Below are 17,775 nucleotides of genomic sequence, written 5' to 3'. Positions count from 1 at the left end.
TAAAGTCCAACTTTTGTTGTTTATGTTGATGTCATTTTGTCCTTTTTAGGAATCAATCTGGAATTTTTTCAAACGAAAGCCCAAACAAGGCTCGAATTTTGAAAACCCGATGTATGCAGAGGTAATTGTTAACTTTATGTTTGTATAAGTTCATTTTCTATTTTTATGTTGCCCCATTTAAAAATGTATAACTAAATGTATTGATTATCACTCTAGTCTTAGGCACATTCATATATATATTGAGCTAGGGTGTTTGAGGCTTTTGCCAGTAATATAGCAATTTTATGTATTGCACTGTACTGCTGACACAAAAAAAAACACATTTCTTGACATGTGTGAGTGATGATAAACCTGATTCTGATGTGGGCCTCCATTGTGGACTGAGAGTGGGAAAGGGATAGGGAGAGGGGGATCGTGGTTGAACAAGGGGTAAGGGAGAGGGGATAGAGCAGGAAGCACCAGAGAGACATTCCATAATAACCAACAAACCAATTGTTTGGAATCTAATGACCTTGACTGGTGTCTCACTGCTAGGTGTGTCTGCACCTGCATCAACCCCCCTGCCCCTGGCACTCCTTCTCTGCCACCTGTCCCACACCCCTCCCGTGGCACTCCACCCTCTTCATTCCCAACACCCTTTGGTCCTGCTAGATTTAGAAACTCGCTCTCTGCTCCTCGTTGACAAATTTAATACTCTGCAAAAGTCTTAAGCACCCTAGCTATATACTGTGTGTGTGCCTAGGACCTTTGCACAGTACTCCATGTGAGTGATTCTGTTAAGAATGTTGATGGCATGATTAATAATTAGGGTCAATAACTCTACTGGATGTTATAGACCACCCAATAGTAACAGAGACATCGAAGAGCAGATAGGGAGACAGATTCTGGAAAGAAGTAATAATAACAGGGTTGTTGTGGTGGGAGATTTTAATTTCCCAAATATTGATTGGCATCTCCCTAGAGTGAGGAGTTTAGATGGGGTGGAGTTTGTTGAGTGTGTTCAGGAAAGTTTCTTGACACAATATGTAGATAAGCCTTCGAGAGGAGAGGCTGTGCTTGATCTGGTATTGGGAAATGAACCTGGTCAGGTGTCAGGTCTCTCAGTGGGAGAGTATTTTCAAAATAGTGAACAAAATTCTATCTCCTTTACCACAGCATTGGAGAGGGATAGGAACAGAGAAGTTAGGGAAACATTTAATTGGAGTAAGTGGAGCTATGAGGCTATCAGGCAGGAACTTGGAAGCATAAATTGGAAACCGATGTTCTCAGGGAAAAGTACAGAAGAAATGTGGCAAATGTTCAGGGGATATTTGTGTGGAGTTCTGAATAGGTACGTTCCAATGAGACATGGAAAGGATGGTAGGGTGCAAGATCCATGGTGCACAAACGCTGTTGTAAATCTAGTCAAGAAGAAAAGGAGAGCTTACTAAAGGTTCAAAAAACTAGGTAATGATATGAATCTAGAAGATTATAAGGCTAGCAGGAGGGAGCTTAAGAATGAAATTAGGAGAGCCAGAAGAGACCATGAGAAGGCCTTGGCAGACAGGATTAAGGAAAATGCCAAGGCATTCTACAAGTCTGTGAAGAGCAAGAGGATAAGATGTGAGAGAATAGGGCCAATCAAGTGTGAAAATGGAAAAGTGTGTATGGAACCGGAGGAAATAGCAGAGGTACTTAATGAATGCCTTGCTTCAGTATTCACTAGCGAAAAGGATCTTGGCGATTGTAGGGATGACTTGTAGTGGACTGAAAAGCTTGAGAATGTAGATATTAAGAAAGAGGATGTGCTGGAGCTTTTGGAAAGCATCAAATTGGATAAGTCACCAGGACTGGATGGGATGTACCCCAGTCTACTGTGGGAAGCGAGGGAGGAGATTGCTGAGCCTCTGGCAATGATCTTTGCATCATCAATGAGGATGGGAGAGATGCTGGAAGATTGGAGGGTTGTAGATGTTGTTCCCTTATTCAAGAAGGGGAGTAGGGATAGCCCAGGAAATTATAGGTCAGTAAGTCTTACTTTAGTGGTTGGTAAGTTGATGAAGAAGATCCTGAGAGGCAGGATTTATGAACATTTGGAGAGGCATAATATGATTAGGAATAGTCAGCATAGCTTTGTCAAAGGTAGGTCATGCCTTATGAGCCTGAGGATGTGACTAATCTTCTCTCCCTTCATCATTGATGGTCTGAGAAGTGGTAGATGGAGTTCAATACAGCTAAGTGTGAGGTGGTTCATTTTGGTTGGTCAAATATGATGGCAGACTATAGTATTAATGGTAAGACTTTTGGCCGTGTGGAAGATCAGAGGGATCTTGGGGTCCGAGTCCATAGGACACTCAAAGCTGCTACACAGGTTGACTCTGTGGTTAAGAAGGCATATGGTGCATTGGCCTTTGTCAATCGTGGGATTGAGTTTAAGAGCCGAGAGGTAATGTTACAGCTATATAGGACTCTGGTGAGACCTCACTTGGAGTACTGTGCTCAGTTCTGGTCACCTCACTCTAGGAAGGATGTGAAAACCATGGAAAGGGTGCAGAGGAGATTTACAAGGATGTTGCCTGGATTGCTTTATGAGTGAACTTGGCCTTTTCTCCTTGGAGCGACGGAGGATGAGAGGTGGCTTGATAGAGGTGTACAAGATAATGAGAGGCATTGATTGTGTGGATAGTCAGAGGCTTTTCTCCAGGGTTGAAATGGCTTGCACAAGAGGGCATAGTTTTAAAGTGCTTGGAAGTAGTTACAGAGGAGATGTCAGGGATAAAAAGTTATTGGGAATACATTGTTGTAATTGACATAGTTAAATATAAGCCCAGTTGACATTTGAATGTTAAATCTCCCAATCATACAGGATACAGATAAACAATATAAAACAAGGAAAAATATCTAAAAAAAATCATGAAAAAGGAAAAAAAATAAAAAATATATCCCCCCAGAAAAACTAACCTAAACAGTGTTAATCAATTAATCTAAAAAAAAGGACATTGGCTGTTATGCAACATCATAAAAAAAGGAACCATTAGTGTTGACGACTCCGTTCCTCTCAACGAATATTACAAAGAAATAGAATAAGTTTGGAAAAGGTCAGGTGTGAGTCCTGAGGCACTTGTACCTTCTACCTAATGGCAGCAACGAGAAAAGAGCATGGCCTGGGTGGTGAGGATCTTTGAGAATGGATGCTGCTTTCCTTCGGCACCGTTTCATGTCGATGTGCTCAATGCTTGCATCTAAAGCTAGAGAGAATAGATTTAGGCTCAGAGGGGAAGATTTAAAGGGGATCTAGGGGTCATGTTTTACCATGTAGAGGATGGAAAGGAAAGGAAGGGGGAAGATGCCGAAATAAAAAGGTGGGGGTGGGGAAAGAGGACAGGTGGGAGGTGATAGGTGAAGACAGATAGGTGGGAGAACTAAGGGCTGGAAAAGAAGGAATCTGACAGGAGAGGAGAGTGGACAAGAGGAAAAAGGGAAGAACGAGGGGACACAGGGCAGGTGAGAAGAGTTAACAGGCCAGAGTGGGGAATAGAGAAAGAGCAGCATTAATTATACCTGATTTTAAATAAATAACATAATTAGAGCAAAGATATGAAGCCCATTGACTTGCAAATGTGGTCATGTTATTGTTATATAGAAGTTGTGGTTAGAGAAGGCTGATTCAAGAACTGAGAATCAGTAATTTTTGAACTGGGTGATGTGGAAGTTCAGCTTCTGGACCTTTTGACCAATGGTAGCTGCCATGAGGTGCCATGGCCTGGATGGTGAGGTCTTTGGTAACAGATGTTGCTTTCTTCAGGCAGCACCTCAGATAGGTACTAGTGACGGTGTGCCTGAGATATATTTGGCTGAGTCCACAACTCTCTGCAGCATAGAATTATTATAGAACAATAACCATGACACAATCAGTGAACGACCACGTTTAACCAGAGTGCTGAAAACAGCAAACTGTGCAAGTCGGATACCTTAGGAAAACACTTTGGACGGCAGGACAAGTTGCACTGAAGGACCGGTTTCTCTGCTATATAAACTCTAAAACTCTAATCTTCTGCTGTTTCACAACTGAACACTCGGGTAAGTGTGCTTAAACATGAGCTTGTGCTGTGGTGCTCAATTCATGCACAACAACCAATTAAAATTCTCCTCCAATATCCTGACACATCTTTCCTTTCCATGTACACGTCCAAGGTTGATTTTAAACACTGTGATAGGACCCACCTCTGTCACTTCCTCTAACTGTTTGTTCATATGACCACCACTCTCTGGCCCCTCAGTTCTCCCTTAAATCGATTCACCTCATACCTGAGCTTCTGATTCTAGACTCCTCTACCATAGGAAAAGGGCTGTGCCTGTTTCCCCTATCTATGCCCTTCTAAATTATAATAATCTCTATAAAGTCACCCCAGAGCCTCCTTCACCTGAGGGAAAACAGACCTAGTGACATCGTTTCATGTAGATGTGCTCAATGGTGGGGAGGGCTTTACCTGTGCTGGACTGAGCCGCATCCATTAATTTTTGTAGGATTTTCCATTCAAGGGCATTGGTGTTTCCATACCAGGCTGTGGTTCGGCTTGTCAGTATGCTCTGCACGACACATCTATAGAAGTTCAACACAGTATCATATAGAATAGTATAGTTCAAAATGATTACAGAAATATTTTGATCACTTTATGCATTGCCGAACACATACAACTGCATACATGCCACGACAGTGGCATGCAGGATGTGTACAAACAGAAATTCAATATCAAGTCTAGTCAAGTTTGTCATTTAACTATATACATGCACACCATCAAATGAGACAACGTTTCTCTGGACCAGGGTGTAAAGTACAGTAGTACTCATAACACGCACTCACTCAGGGAAGTAAGAGTTAAATCTACAAATGAATTCTGCGTAGATAAACAAAGTGAAGTATATAAATATTGTAGGTACAGTATAAGTTAACCGGTGACACTTTGAATGCGATGTGGCAGGGCGTTCAGAAACCTCACGGACTGAGGGAAGAAACTGTTTCCCATCTGTTCTTGTCATTATGCATCAATGGTGGGAATTCAAAGAGGATGCTGAATGGATGAGTGGGATCCTTAATAATAGTAAGGGCCCTGTGTATTCGACACTTCTGATAAATGTCCCCGATGGATGGTAGGGAGACTCCTATGATCCTCTGGGCTGTTCTCACGGATCTTTATAGGGATTTCCAGTCCAATGCTCTGCTTCTCCCATACCAATGGAGATGCAGCTTGTCAGGATGCTCTCAATATTCCCCTGTTATGGATGAAATTACCACTGACTGCATCATATGAATGCCAAGATATTACTCTGCAAATCTGATCTGTGAAATGGTATCATGCTCGTAGTCTTACAATCAAATGGGTTAAAGTGAACCCTGGGTACTGGTCCAGTAATTTACCCACTACAGAACTTTACTGAATGCTGCTTGAACATTGTGGTCATGACAATATATTTGGATCACAGACTGTTTGTGTAAGAAATAATACATCAAGTAGGTAAAGATTTTTCAGACCTAGGAAATCATTGTGGACTTTAGGAAGGTGGAGAAGAACCAGTCCCTCTGAAAATACATGGCTCCTCCATCGAGAGAGTTAAGTGCACCAAGTTCTTTGGAGTTCACATCACGATGACCTCACCTGATCCCTTAATATCACCTCCCTGAACAAGAAGGTACAGCAGTGCCTCCACTTCCTCAGAAGATTGAGGTAACCCATCTCAACTGTGATTTACAGGAGCTTCATTGAGAGCATCCTGACAAGTTGTGTCTCTATCTGGTTTGGGAGCAGTCGAACATCGGACCAGAAGTCCATACAAAGGACTGTAGGAGCAACTGAGAGGATCATTGGAGTCTCCCTACTATCCATTGGGGATATTTAAAAGGAGTGCTGCATACATAGGGCTCTTAGTATTGTTAGAGATCCCACCCATCCATGCAGCATCCTCTTTGACATTGTACCATCAGGCAGGAGACTCCAATACATAAAAATAAGAATGATCAGGATGAGAAACAGTTTCTTCCCTCAGGCCACTGGTCTTCTGAACTCCCTGCTGCATCGTATTCGAAGTATCTCCAGTTAATCTGTTCCATACTTTACAGTATTTTAATTTATGCACTTTAGTTTGTCAATTATGCATGATTCATCTGTAGATTTTATCCTTACCTTCATATGTTATTGTGTGTTATGTGTGTTATATGTTTACACCCTGATTCAGAGAAACGTTGTCTCCTTTCTATACAGGTGGCCCCTGTTTTCTGAATGTTCGCTTTACGACACCTCGCTGTTACGAAAGAACTACATTAGCTACCTGTTTTTGCTAACAGAAAGGTTTTTCACTGTTACAAAAAAAGGCAGCACACGCCCGAACAGCCAAGCTCCTCCCCAGGAACTGCATTCTAGCCGCCATTCTTTAAACACGTGCTTTATCTCGATTTATTTTGTGCATCCATTAGCAAGATGAGTTCTAAGGTATCGGAAAAGCCTAAAAGAGCTCATAAGGGTGTTACACTTAGCGTAAAACTAGACATAATTAAGCGTTTCGATCGTGGTGAACGAAGTAAGAACGTTGTCCGTGTGATGAACTTGCCTGCGTCCACCATTCGCACTATTTATATGCAGAGAAAGAATTTTGAAAGCTGCCGATGTTACTGTTGGTTCTGCTCATAGCAAACTGGTCTCTCTTAGTTGGCATCCGATAATGGATAAAATGGAGAGTCTATGGCTTGAGTGGATTGATGGGTGTACAAATCGTGGTGTTCCGTTAAGTTTTCTTATACTTAAGGAGAAATCAGTCAGCCTTTTTAATAAGCTGAAACAGAAAATACTGGACGATGGTGATGAAAGTGTTGCTAAAGTGGAATTTAAAGGTAGTCATGGGTGGTTTGATTGGTTTCGGAGGCGAGGGCAGCTTCATAGTTTCAGCAGTGGTCCCCAACCTCCAGGCCGTGGACCGATACATTGCCGCGAAGAATGCAGTATTGCAGTGGAAGTCGGAACGCACCCAGCACATCTTTAAGAAAAAAGCCGAAATAAACAAGCTAATTAATTAGGTGCCACCCAGCACGCAGATGTCGGCCCAGATCAGAGGCGATTGCCGATTGCGTCAGGTGGTTATTCATATAAGCAAGTGTTTAACTGTGACAAAACTGTAATTTATTGGAGTCTTCACGATTCTGGTAAGTGAAACTACACTGTACATACATTATTTCTACTTTATATAGGCTATGTATTTTTATGTGTTATTTGGTATGATTTGGCAGCTTCATAACTTAAAGGTTACTGGAGAGAGTGTTTCCGCCAAGAGCACTTCCTCGAGATTTTTGCTGCGCTAGACAGTGCTGCAGAAAAGTATTTCTACTTTATATAGGCTGTGTATTTATCATATCATTCCTGCTTTTACTATATGTTACAGTTATTTTAGTTTTTATGTGTTATTTGGCAATGATTTTGTAAGTTATTTTTTGGGTCTGGGAACGCTCAAAAATTTTTCCCATATTAATAAATGGCAATTGCTTTTTCACTTTACGACATTCCGGCTTACGAACCGTTTCATAGGAACGCTCTAACTTCAGATAGGAGGGGAAACCTGTGTACATATGATAATATACGTTATATACATGCATATAGTTAAATGTCCCATAGAAGAGTCTTGGCTTGAAAAATCAGCTTCTTTATTCCTTTCAATGGATACTGCCTGACCTGCTGAGTTTTCCAACATTTTCTGTGTGTTGCTTCGAGTTTCCAGCATCGGCAGAATCTCTTGTGTTTATAATGATGATGTTTTAGTTCACTTACCACATCCAAAATTGATTCAAGGTGTAAGTAATAGAAATGAGTGCTGAGTATTGTCCTGTTTTGTTAATATAGAAGCAGTCCACGAATAGGAGGCTTGTGCTTAGCACATTTTAACATAGAACATAAAAGAGTTCAGCAACGGACAGGCTATTCTGCCCACAATGTAGTGCCAAACAGATAAAAAGAAAATCAAAAACACCCAAACAATAATCCTTCCTACCCACTACATGTCCCTATCCCTCTATCTTCCTTACATTTATGTGCAAATCCAAATCTCCTGAAATGTCTCTTAAAAGCCTCTAATGTATTTGCCCCTACCACCATAGCAGGCAGCCCATTCTAAGCATTCACGACTTCACCCCTCAGATCGGCCCTCACCTTCAAAGTATGCCCTCTAGTATTAGAAATAATAATGCTGCAAAACAGATACACTTTGTCCACTCTATCTATGTCTCTCATAATCTTTTAAACCTCTATCAGATCTCCCCTCACCCTTTGGCGTTCCAGAGAAAACAATCCAAGTTTATCCCGCATCTTGTGATAGCACATACCCTCTAAACCAGGCAGCATCCTGGTAAACCTCCTCAAAGCCTTAACATCCTTCCCACAGTGGGACAACCAGAAATGTACTCCAGACGTGGCCTACCCAGAGTTTTATAAAGTTGCAACATAACCTGATTTAACAGATTTAGTCTTACGGAATTTTAACAGATGTTGGTCTTCTTCCAGAGCCAAGAACAGCAACAGGCAAATAATCCAGTCACAGAAGCCTCTGCCACTTCCCAGACTTTTGAATTACCTCCAAGCAAGTCACAATCAAAAAACGATGAGCCTTTAACCTACAGTCCGACAGAGAATACTTTCAAAGATACAGCCGCTCTCGTCAAAAAGGATTTGAAATCATAATTCAGTATGTAACTGGAGGACAATGATTGCTTTTCCTCTGATACAATATATTTTTATACATAGCCAGAACATTAGGATATGTCAGATATATAAGTACAGGTCAACCTTCACTAATCCAACACCATTGGGATCTGAGGAGTGCCGGATTAGTGAAAATGCCGAATTACAGAAAGATCACATTAAGCATAATCAGTGCCAGATTATCGAAGGAACCAGATTACAGGTAGTTGGATTAGTGAAGGTCGACCTGTACTAAAAACCCATTAAATAATTAGTGTGAATCAGTAGCTGTTTGAAGTAGTCTCTCTGTTCCCTACCCTTTACTAATGTTATATGCCAACTTTTATCATTTTTGGTTTTTTGTCAGTGAAGACTTTTTTAAAATCCAAAGGTTCTTTATGTATTTCTTTGCACTAGATGTGTCTAAGTATGAGATATGTAATGTTATAAATACATGTATACTCGTAAATTTTTAAGAGATTATGTCGATAATTTTACAATAGATAAACTTGACTTATAATCAAGGTTGAAATTTGTGGAAATCTGAAGGTTGAGTTTATGCCACTGATTTCAAGTTTAGAAAGGCGATTCTGAATGTGCAAACTACTGAACTTGCTCTCTGAATGAATTTGATAAAATCAATGTGGCTAATTGCATATAATAAATTGCATGAGCACACTGGAGTTATTTCTGAAATATTAAAAAAGTGAAACCTATATTCAATAGTCTGCTGATGATAGAAAGCTTAATGTCCGATCAAGATATACCCTGTTCACATTGTGAAAATAGCCATTTATTTGAAAATAAAAGGTTCTGGGATTAGGAATAAAACATTGATAAATGTATTCTGTTGCAATATTGGTTTATACTATTACTTCTCCAAATTATTCCTCATAGTTGTTTACATTTTTTTCTTTTTGTATTATAAGATGAAACTACAAAATCCAAAGATATTGAAGTAATCCCACAGGCCGAAGACATCACAGCATTTTCTGAATACAGATGATGTAAAAACGTTCCTACCCACCTGGTTTCCTTTCACCTTCCCCTCCCCCACCTTTTTATTCTGGTGTTTTCCTCACCATTCCAGTCCCAAAGAAGTGTCTTGGCCCAAAACGTCAACTGTTTATTCATGTCCAGAGAAGCTGCCTGACCTGCTGAGTTCCTTCAGAACCTTATGTGTGACTCTTTAAAAATACACTTTTATTGATAAAACTACTCCAAGTTTAATCTATTTTTAAAATCACGAATAAAATATATGTCCTAGGAGCAAGAGAACATAACTCAACCACTCTTACCTGCTTAGCCAGTTAATAAGAACATGACTGATCCCTTTGTAATTCCTAAACATAGAAACATAGAAACATAGAAAATAGGTGCAGGAGTAGGCCATTTGGCCCTTCGAGCCTGCACCGCCATTTATTATGATCATGGCTGATCATCCAACTCAGAACCCCGCCCCAGCCTTCCCTCCATACCCCCTGACCCCCGTAGCCACAAGGGCCATATCTAACTCCCTCTTAAATATAGCCAATGAACTGGCCTCAACTGTTTCCTGTGGCAGAGAATTCCACAGATTCACCACTCTCTGTGTGAAGAAGTTTTTCCTAATCTCAGTCCTAAAAGGCTTCCCCACTATCCTCAAACTGTGGCCCCTCGTTCTGGACTTCCCCAACATCGGGAACAATCTTCCTGCATCTAGCCTGTCCAATCCCTTTAGGATCTTATACGTTTCAATCAGATCCTCCCTCAATCTTCTAAATTCCAACGAGTACAAGCCCAGTTCATCCAGTCTTTCTTCATATGAAAGTCCTGCCATCCCAGGAATCAATCTGGTGAACCTTCTCTGTACTCCCTCTATGGCAAGGATGTCTTTCCTCAGATTAGGGGACCAAAACTGCACACAATACTCCAGGTGTGGTCTCACCAAGGCCTTGTACAACTGCAGTAGTACCTCCCTGCTCCTGTACTCGAATCCTCTCGCTATAAATGCCAGCATACCATTCGCCTTTTTCACCGCCTGCTGTACCTGCATGCCCACTTTCAATGACTGGTGTATAATGACACCCAGGTCTCGTTGCACCTCCCCTTTTCCTAATCGGCCACCATTCAGATAATAATCTGTTTTCCTATTTTTGCCACCAAAGTGGATAACTTCACATTTATCCACATTAAATTGCATCTGCCATGAATTTGCCCACTCACCCAACCTATCCAAGTCACCCTGCATCCTCTTAGCATCCTCCTCACAGCTAACACTGCCACCCAGCTTCGTGTCATCCGCAAACTTGGAGATGCTGCATTTAATTCCCTCATCCAAGTCATTAATATATATTGTAAACAACTGAGGTCCCAGCACTGAGCCTTGCGGTACCCCACTAGTCACCGCCTGCCATTCTGAAAAGGTCCCGTTTATTCCCACTCTTTGCTTCCTGTCTGCTAACCAATTCTCCACCCACACCAATACCTTACCCCCAATACCGTGTGCTTTAAGTTTGCACACTAATCTCCTGTGTGGGACCTTGTCAAAAGCCTTTTGAAAATCCAAATATACCACATCCACTGGTTCTCCCCTATCCACTCTACTAGTTACATCCTCAAAAAATTCTTCTGGGTATAAATATAGTGAATATTGCAACAGAGTATTCATATTCTTTGACTCAAATGAAAACCTGCCCTCTTTCAGTCAAATTAATATCAAGAAGTTATTTTTCTCTATTTATTGAGATCCAGTGCGCAAGAGGCCCTTCCGGCCTTTTGAGCTGTACTGCCCAGCAACCCCCGATTCAATCTTAGCCCAATCACGGAACAATTTACAATGACTAATTAACCTACCAACCAATACGTCCGGACTGTGGGAGGAAACTGGAGTGCCCAGAGGAAACTCATGCCATCACAGTGAGGGGAATGTACAAACTGCACACAGGCAGTGGCAGGAATTGAACCCGGGCCACCTGTACGGTAAGGCGTTGTGCTACCACAAAGCTACTGTGCCATCCCACTACATGAATAGGAGATTTCCCCTTTTACTTGCCTGAAACTTGCATCATAATATTTGTACATTGAATTCTGTTTCTGAATTTCATAACTGGAGTCCTATATGCTTTTGTCACTAAAGTGTTTACTGAGGGGACACAAAATAGGAGTGAGGGGAATGGCTATGGAACAGATCCACAGAACATTGAAGCTTTCGAACAAATTATCCTGCATTGTTCATGAAAGCGAGCAGACATTAGTTTCAGGATAAGTACACCTCAAATCATCGATTTATCTGCCTTCTCTAACAAATTCAATGCCACAGGTGGCAGTGGAGCCAAGTCATTGAGTACATTTAAAGCAGACTTTGATAGATTTTTGATTAGTTAGAATATGAAAGGATATGGGGAGAAAGTAGGAGATTGGGGCTGAGAGGGATAATGGATCAGCCATGATGAAATTATGGAGCAGACTTGATGGGCCAAATGGCCTAATTCTGCCCCAGTATCTGGTGGTCTTAAAAGAAGAAAAGATAACCAAGATATCAGGCTTTCCTTTAATCGCAAACACCTGCACAGAAAGTTAAAGGCAATTTTTTTTTTTAAAACAGAAAAACTATACTAATTGATAGCAATAGATGTCGAGACTCTGATACGGATTACACTGAGAAGACAAACTTTGCATGATCAATTCTAGAAGTGATGTGCTTTCCTGTCTTACAGATTTCAAGGAATAATTGAAACAACTGTTAATCTTGCCTTACTTCACTGAACTACATTTACAAATGTAATTTTCCTGTAAATGGCCAAACCTATCTGCCTAAATTTATTGGTCATTTTCTGCATGTCTGCTCACCACTGATTGTTGTTGATGTGATGATAATTTTATATATTTTATGCTTTAAGAAATTGTAGAATCTTTTGTATGTTAATTTTCATGGATGATTTCTAGAGTGGAAGCTATATATGATGATTAGAAAAAAATCTCACTGAAATTTGCTGAATAAATCAAATAAAGTGCATTATTTTATCATATTTTGTTACTATTTAGTTATCTTGAAAGTAGAAGTTCTTTGAAAAATAATCCCTTGAAACATTATAATAGCTATATTATTTTGTCAGGATATTTCTTGTTGGAATAACTTCATACTGCAAAGCATATGTTTCACAATGGATCAACAACTTGAATTTCGATACTTAATGCAGTACTGTGAAAAGTTGTGGGCATATATACATAGCAAAGCAGAGTGTTATGGCTGCTTTATCAGATACTGGGGATAAAACAGTGGTGTCAATATAAGTATCTTTGTGAGCAGAATTGAACAGCGAACTGAACAACATCAAGTGGAAAATTCAACTTTGTGATATTAGGGGTTTTTCCGATGATGGACAATTTTAGGTTGATTGTCACAGTTCCTTACCCAACTTCTATCATGAATAGCTCTGCTCAAAGATTGTTTCTCCCAGTTCCATCAGGGTGGAGGCTATGTAGCATCCGTGCCAGCACCAGAAGACCCCATCACAGTTACTTTCCCCAAGCAGTAAGGCTGATCAACACCTCCTCCCAGGAACCCACCCCACCAAACCCACTACTGCACTACCTATCTCCTGTCACAGTCACCTTCTGTACTTTGTGTCACTTTATGTGCATGTCCATCTATGTATATAAAGTATCTTAAGTGTTTATATTTATTGTGATTTTTTCCTAGCATGTTCTTTATCTTAGTGTGTTTTTTTTGTGCTGCATTGGATCCAGAGCAACAATTATTTTGCACTCCTTTGCACTTGTGGACTGGAAATGACATTAAACAATCTTGAATCTTGAGAGGACTAGAATCACGGTTTGATGCAGACATCAGTAATTTTCCAGATACATCAGTTCTTCAGGAACATCACAGTTCTGCCGTTTATTCCTTCAAACATTTCATAGAATCGTAGAGTTATAGAGTCATAGAAGAGTACAGCACAAAGACAGGCCCTTCAGCCCATCTAGTCTGAGCTGAGCCATTTATACTGCCTGTTCCCATCAACCTGCACCTGGACCATAGCACTCCATACCCCTCCCTGCACCTATGCAAACTTCTCTTAAACTTTGAAATTGAGCTGGCATGCACCACTTGTGCTGGAAGCTCATTGCACACTCTCACGACCCTCTGTATGAGGAAGTTTCCCCTCATGTTCCCTTTAAACTTTTCACCTTTCACTCTTAACCCATGACCTTTAGTTGTAGTCCCATCCCACCTCAGAGGAAAAAGCCTGCTTACATTTAGTCTATCTATATGCCTCATAGTTTTGTATTCCTCTATCAAATCTCCATTTAATCTTCTATGGTCCAAGGAATAAATTCCTAACCTACTTGATCTTTCCTTATAACTCAAGTCCTCCAGTCCCGGCAGCATCTTCGTAAATTTTCCCTGTACTGCTTATTGGTGGAAAATCATCAAGGTGGAATATTCAAACTTGTAATGAGAATTAATGGATGATCAATAATTAATTATGTACATGTAAAGAGACTGGTGGACTTTAGTTCAAAGTTCAAAGTAAATTTATTATCAAAGCATATATATCTCACCATATAATACCCTGTTCTTGTGGACATTCACAGTAAGTACAAGAGACACAATAGAATCAATGAAAAACTAAACACAACAAAGATGGACAAAGAACCAATGGGCAAAAGACAACAAACTCTGCAAACGCAGTACAAATAGAGAAATTAAAAATAATGAATGGATAATATTGGGAACACAAGCTGAGAGTGAGCCCATAGGTTGTGGAACCAGTTCAGTGTTGGGATAAGTGAAGTTAGCCTCTCTGGTTCAAAAGCCTCATGGCTGAGGGGTAATAACTCTTCCTGAACCTGGTGGTGGAGGACTTGAGGCTCCCGTACCACCATTGTGGTGGCATCAGTGAGAAGTGACCAAGGACTGGATAGTGGGAGTCCTTGATATCAGTTGCTGCTTTCCTGTGACAGCACTCCATGTGGATGTGCTCAATGGTAGAGAGGGCTTTACCCGTGATATAAATAAGCCAAGTGTGAGTGGTGTGGCTATTGTGGGAACAGCCGTTGCCCAAACGGACTCGCGTTAGAGTAGGGAGTTTGAAGCTTTGACGAGAAGAGATGGAGGCCATTTTGGATCAAGCAGTGTAGGAATGCGCCAGCGGGGGAGTCTAAAATCTGAGGTTTTGGCTCAGGTTTAGGCAAAGAGGCGCAGGTGTGTAGCACATAAGAACAGTTTAGGAATTTTTATAAAACTAAACATATACCAGATTACAAATGATAAAATAAAACAGGGATACTCGATCAGATGATATGTTGTTGCCGCATGATTTGGGAAGTGGCGGAGGCATTCTACTTCCTAGTGAGCACATCTGCAGCAAGTGTTGGTGCTCCAGGAACTCAGGCTCAGCGTTAATTACCTGGAGTCTGAGCTTCAAACGCTGTGGCACACAGGGAAAAGGAGAGTTACCTGGACAGTGTGCTTAAGGAGGCAGTCTCACCTAGTAGATTAACTACTTTAAGTTTGGCTGTGAGGAAATAACAGGCAGGATGTGTAAGGAAGACATTGTTTACTTGGATATTGAGAAGACCTCAGGAGATAAAGAGTGGGAATAAAGGGGGCCTCTTCTGTCTGGTTGCCAGTGTTGGGTCTGTTTCTTTTCATGGTGTATGTCAATAAACTGGATGGCGGAACTGATGGCTTTGTGGCCGAGGTTACAGACGATATGAAGAAAGGTGGAAGGGCAGATAGTGCTGCGAAAGCACTTGGATAGATTGGGAGAATGTAGCAGATGGTGAAATGCAGTTTAGGGAACACAAGAACACAAAATATAGGAGCAGGAGTAGGCTATCCGGCCCATCAAGCCTGTCCCACCATTCAATAAGATCATGGCTGATCTGTCCATAAACTCAGCTCCATCTACCTACCTTTTCCCCATAACCCTTAATTCCCTTACTATGTAAAAACCTATCTAACTGTTTCTTAAATATATTTAGTGAAGAAGCCTCAACTGCTTCCCTGGGCAGAGAGTTCCACGGGAAAAATAGTTTCTCCTCATCTCTGTCCTAAATCTTCTCCCCTGAATCTTGAGGCAATGTCCCCTAGCTCCAGTCTCACCTACCAATGGAAACAACTTTCCTACTTCTATCTTATCTATCCGTTTCAAAATTTTGTATGTTTTTATAAAATCCCCTCTCATTCTTCTGAATTCCAGAGAGTATAGTCCCAGGCAACTCAATCTTTCCTCATAGGCTAACCCCTTCATCTCCGGAATCAAACCAGTGAACCTCCTCTGCACTGCCTCCAAAGCCAGTATATCCTTCCTCAAGTATGGAGACCAGAATTGCACACAGTACTCCAGGTGCGGCCTCACCAGTACCCTGTGTAGTTGCAGCATGACCTCCCTGCTCTTGAATTCAATCCCTCTACTTCTGTAGAAAGAATAAAAACATAGACTATTTTCTAAACAGGGAGCAAATTCAGAAAGTAGAGATGTAAAGGGACTAGGAGTCCTTGTGCCAGGTTCCCTAAGGTTAACTTGTAGGTTGAGTCAATAGTAAGGAAGGTAAATGCAACATTTGCATTCATTTTCAAAGTACTAAAATACTAAAGCGAGGATGTAGTGTTGGGGTGTTATAAGGCGTTTGGTCAGACTGCACTTGGAAGGCGAAAATAAACCAGTCATGATGGGACAGCAGAGCAGACACGAAAGGCCAAGTAGCCTAATTCTGCTCCCATGTCTTCTGGCCTTATACAACTATGAGTTACAATTAATATAAATAAATAAATGACTATAAAAGAGGAATAGTGAGGTAGGCTCATGGACAATTCAGAAATCTGATAGCAGAAGGGTCAAATCTGTTGGAAGTTTTTGAAGAAATAACAAGTAGGTTAGACAGAGGAGAATTGGTTGATGTTGTGGTACTTGAATTTTCAGAAGGCCTTTGAGAAGGTGCCATACTAGATGCTGCTTAACAATCTACGATCCCATGGTATTACAGGAAAGATTCTACCATGGATAAAGCATTGCTGTTGGCCGGTAGGAATAAAGAGTAGGAATAAAGGGAGCCTTTTCTGGGTGGCTGCCAGTAACTAGTGTTGTTCCATGAGAGACTGTGTTGGGACGGATTCTTTTTCCGATACATGTCAATGATTTGGGTCATGGAATTGATGGCTTTGTTGTAAAGTTGCAAACTATATGAAGATAGGTGGAGGGGCAAGTAGTTTTTGAAATATAGAGAGGCTACAGAACGACTTGGATAGATGAGGAGAATGGGCAAATAAATGGCAGATGGAATACAGTGTCAGGAAGTGTGTGGTCATGCATGTTGGTTGAAGAAATGAATGGTTGACTATTTTCTAAATGGAGAAAAAATACAAAGATCTGAGGCACAAAGGGATTTGGGAGTCCTTGTGCAGGATTATCAAAAGGTTAATTTGCAGGGTGAGTCTGTGGTAAGGAAGGCAAATGCAATGTTATCATTCATTTCAAGAGGACCAGAATATATAAGCAAGGATGTAATGTTGAGACTTTATAAAGCACTGGTGAGGCCTCACTTGGAGTTTTGTGAGTAGTTTTGGGCCTCTTATCCTAGAAAGGATGTGCTGAAACAAAACAGGGTTCAAAAGAGGTTTACAAAAATTATTCCAGGATTATACGCCTTGTCATATGAGGAGCATTTGATGGCTCTGGGTCTGTATTCACTGGAATTCAGAAGAATGAGGAGGTGCCTCAATTGAAACCTATTGAATGGTGAAATGTCTTGACAGAGTGGATGTGGAGAGGATGTTGTCTATGGTCGGAGTGCCTCCAAGACCAAAGGCCACACCCTCAGAATACAGATGCATCCTTTTAAAATGGAGACGAGAAGGAATTTCTTTAGCCAGAGAGTAGTGAATCTGTGGAATTCTTTGCCACAGGCAGCTGTGGAGGTGAAGTTTATATGCATATTGAAGGCAGAGGTTGATGGATTCTGCTGGGTGGCAGTGTGAAATGTGAGGAGGATGTTATGAAAATGCTGGTTCAGTGGGCAGATGCATGGCAGATGCAGTTTAATGTGGATAAATGTGAGGTTATCCACTTTGGTGGTAAGAACAGGA

The 17,775-nt window shown here is 41.0% G+C and overlaps 2 protein-coding genes across 2 annotated transcripts in view; one reads left to right on the top strand and one right to left on the bottom strand.

Moving 5' to 3' along the window:
- The window catches only part of lrp2a (low density lipoprotein receptor-related protein 2a), a 404,078-nt gene extending 393,369 nt beyond the window's left edge, over positions 1-10,709 (top strand). Inside the window, 2 exon segments of the mRNA XM_063052409.1 lie at positions 50-121; positions 8,523-10,709. Of these exon segments, the coding sequence (XP_062908479.1) occupies positions 50-121; positions 8,523-8,699 (249 nt within the window). The 3' untranslated portion in view covers positions 8,700-10,709.
- LOC134348661 (dehydrogenase/reductase SDR family member 9-like) overlaps positions 1-17,775 on the bottom strand; it is a 45,336-nt gene that overhangs the window by 3,156 nt on the left and 24,405 nt on the right. The window contains exon 3 of the mRNA XM_063052416.1: positions 4,470-4,582. Within this exon, the coding sequence (XP_062908486.1) occupies positions 4,470-4,582 (113 nt within the window). The remainder of the gene's footprint in view (positions 1-4,469; positions 4,583-17,775) is intronic.

The sequence above is a fragment of the Mobula hypostoma genome, chromosome 6 (genome assembly GCF_963921235.1).
Source record: "Mobula hypostoma chromosome 6, sMobHyp1.1, whole genome shotgun sequence".
Taxonomy (NCBI): Eukaryota; Metazoa; Chordata; class Chondrichthyes; order Myliobatiformes; family Myliobatidae; genus Mobula; species Mobula hypostoma.
Note: the sequence above shows the minus strand (reverse complement) of the source record. Positions and strands in the feature narration are given on the sequence as shown.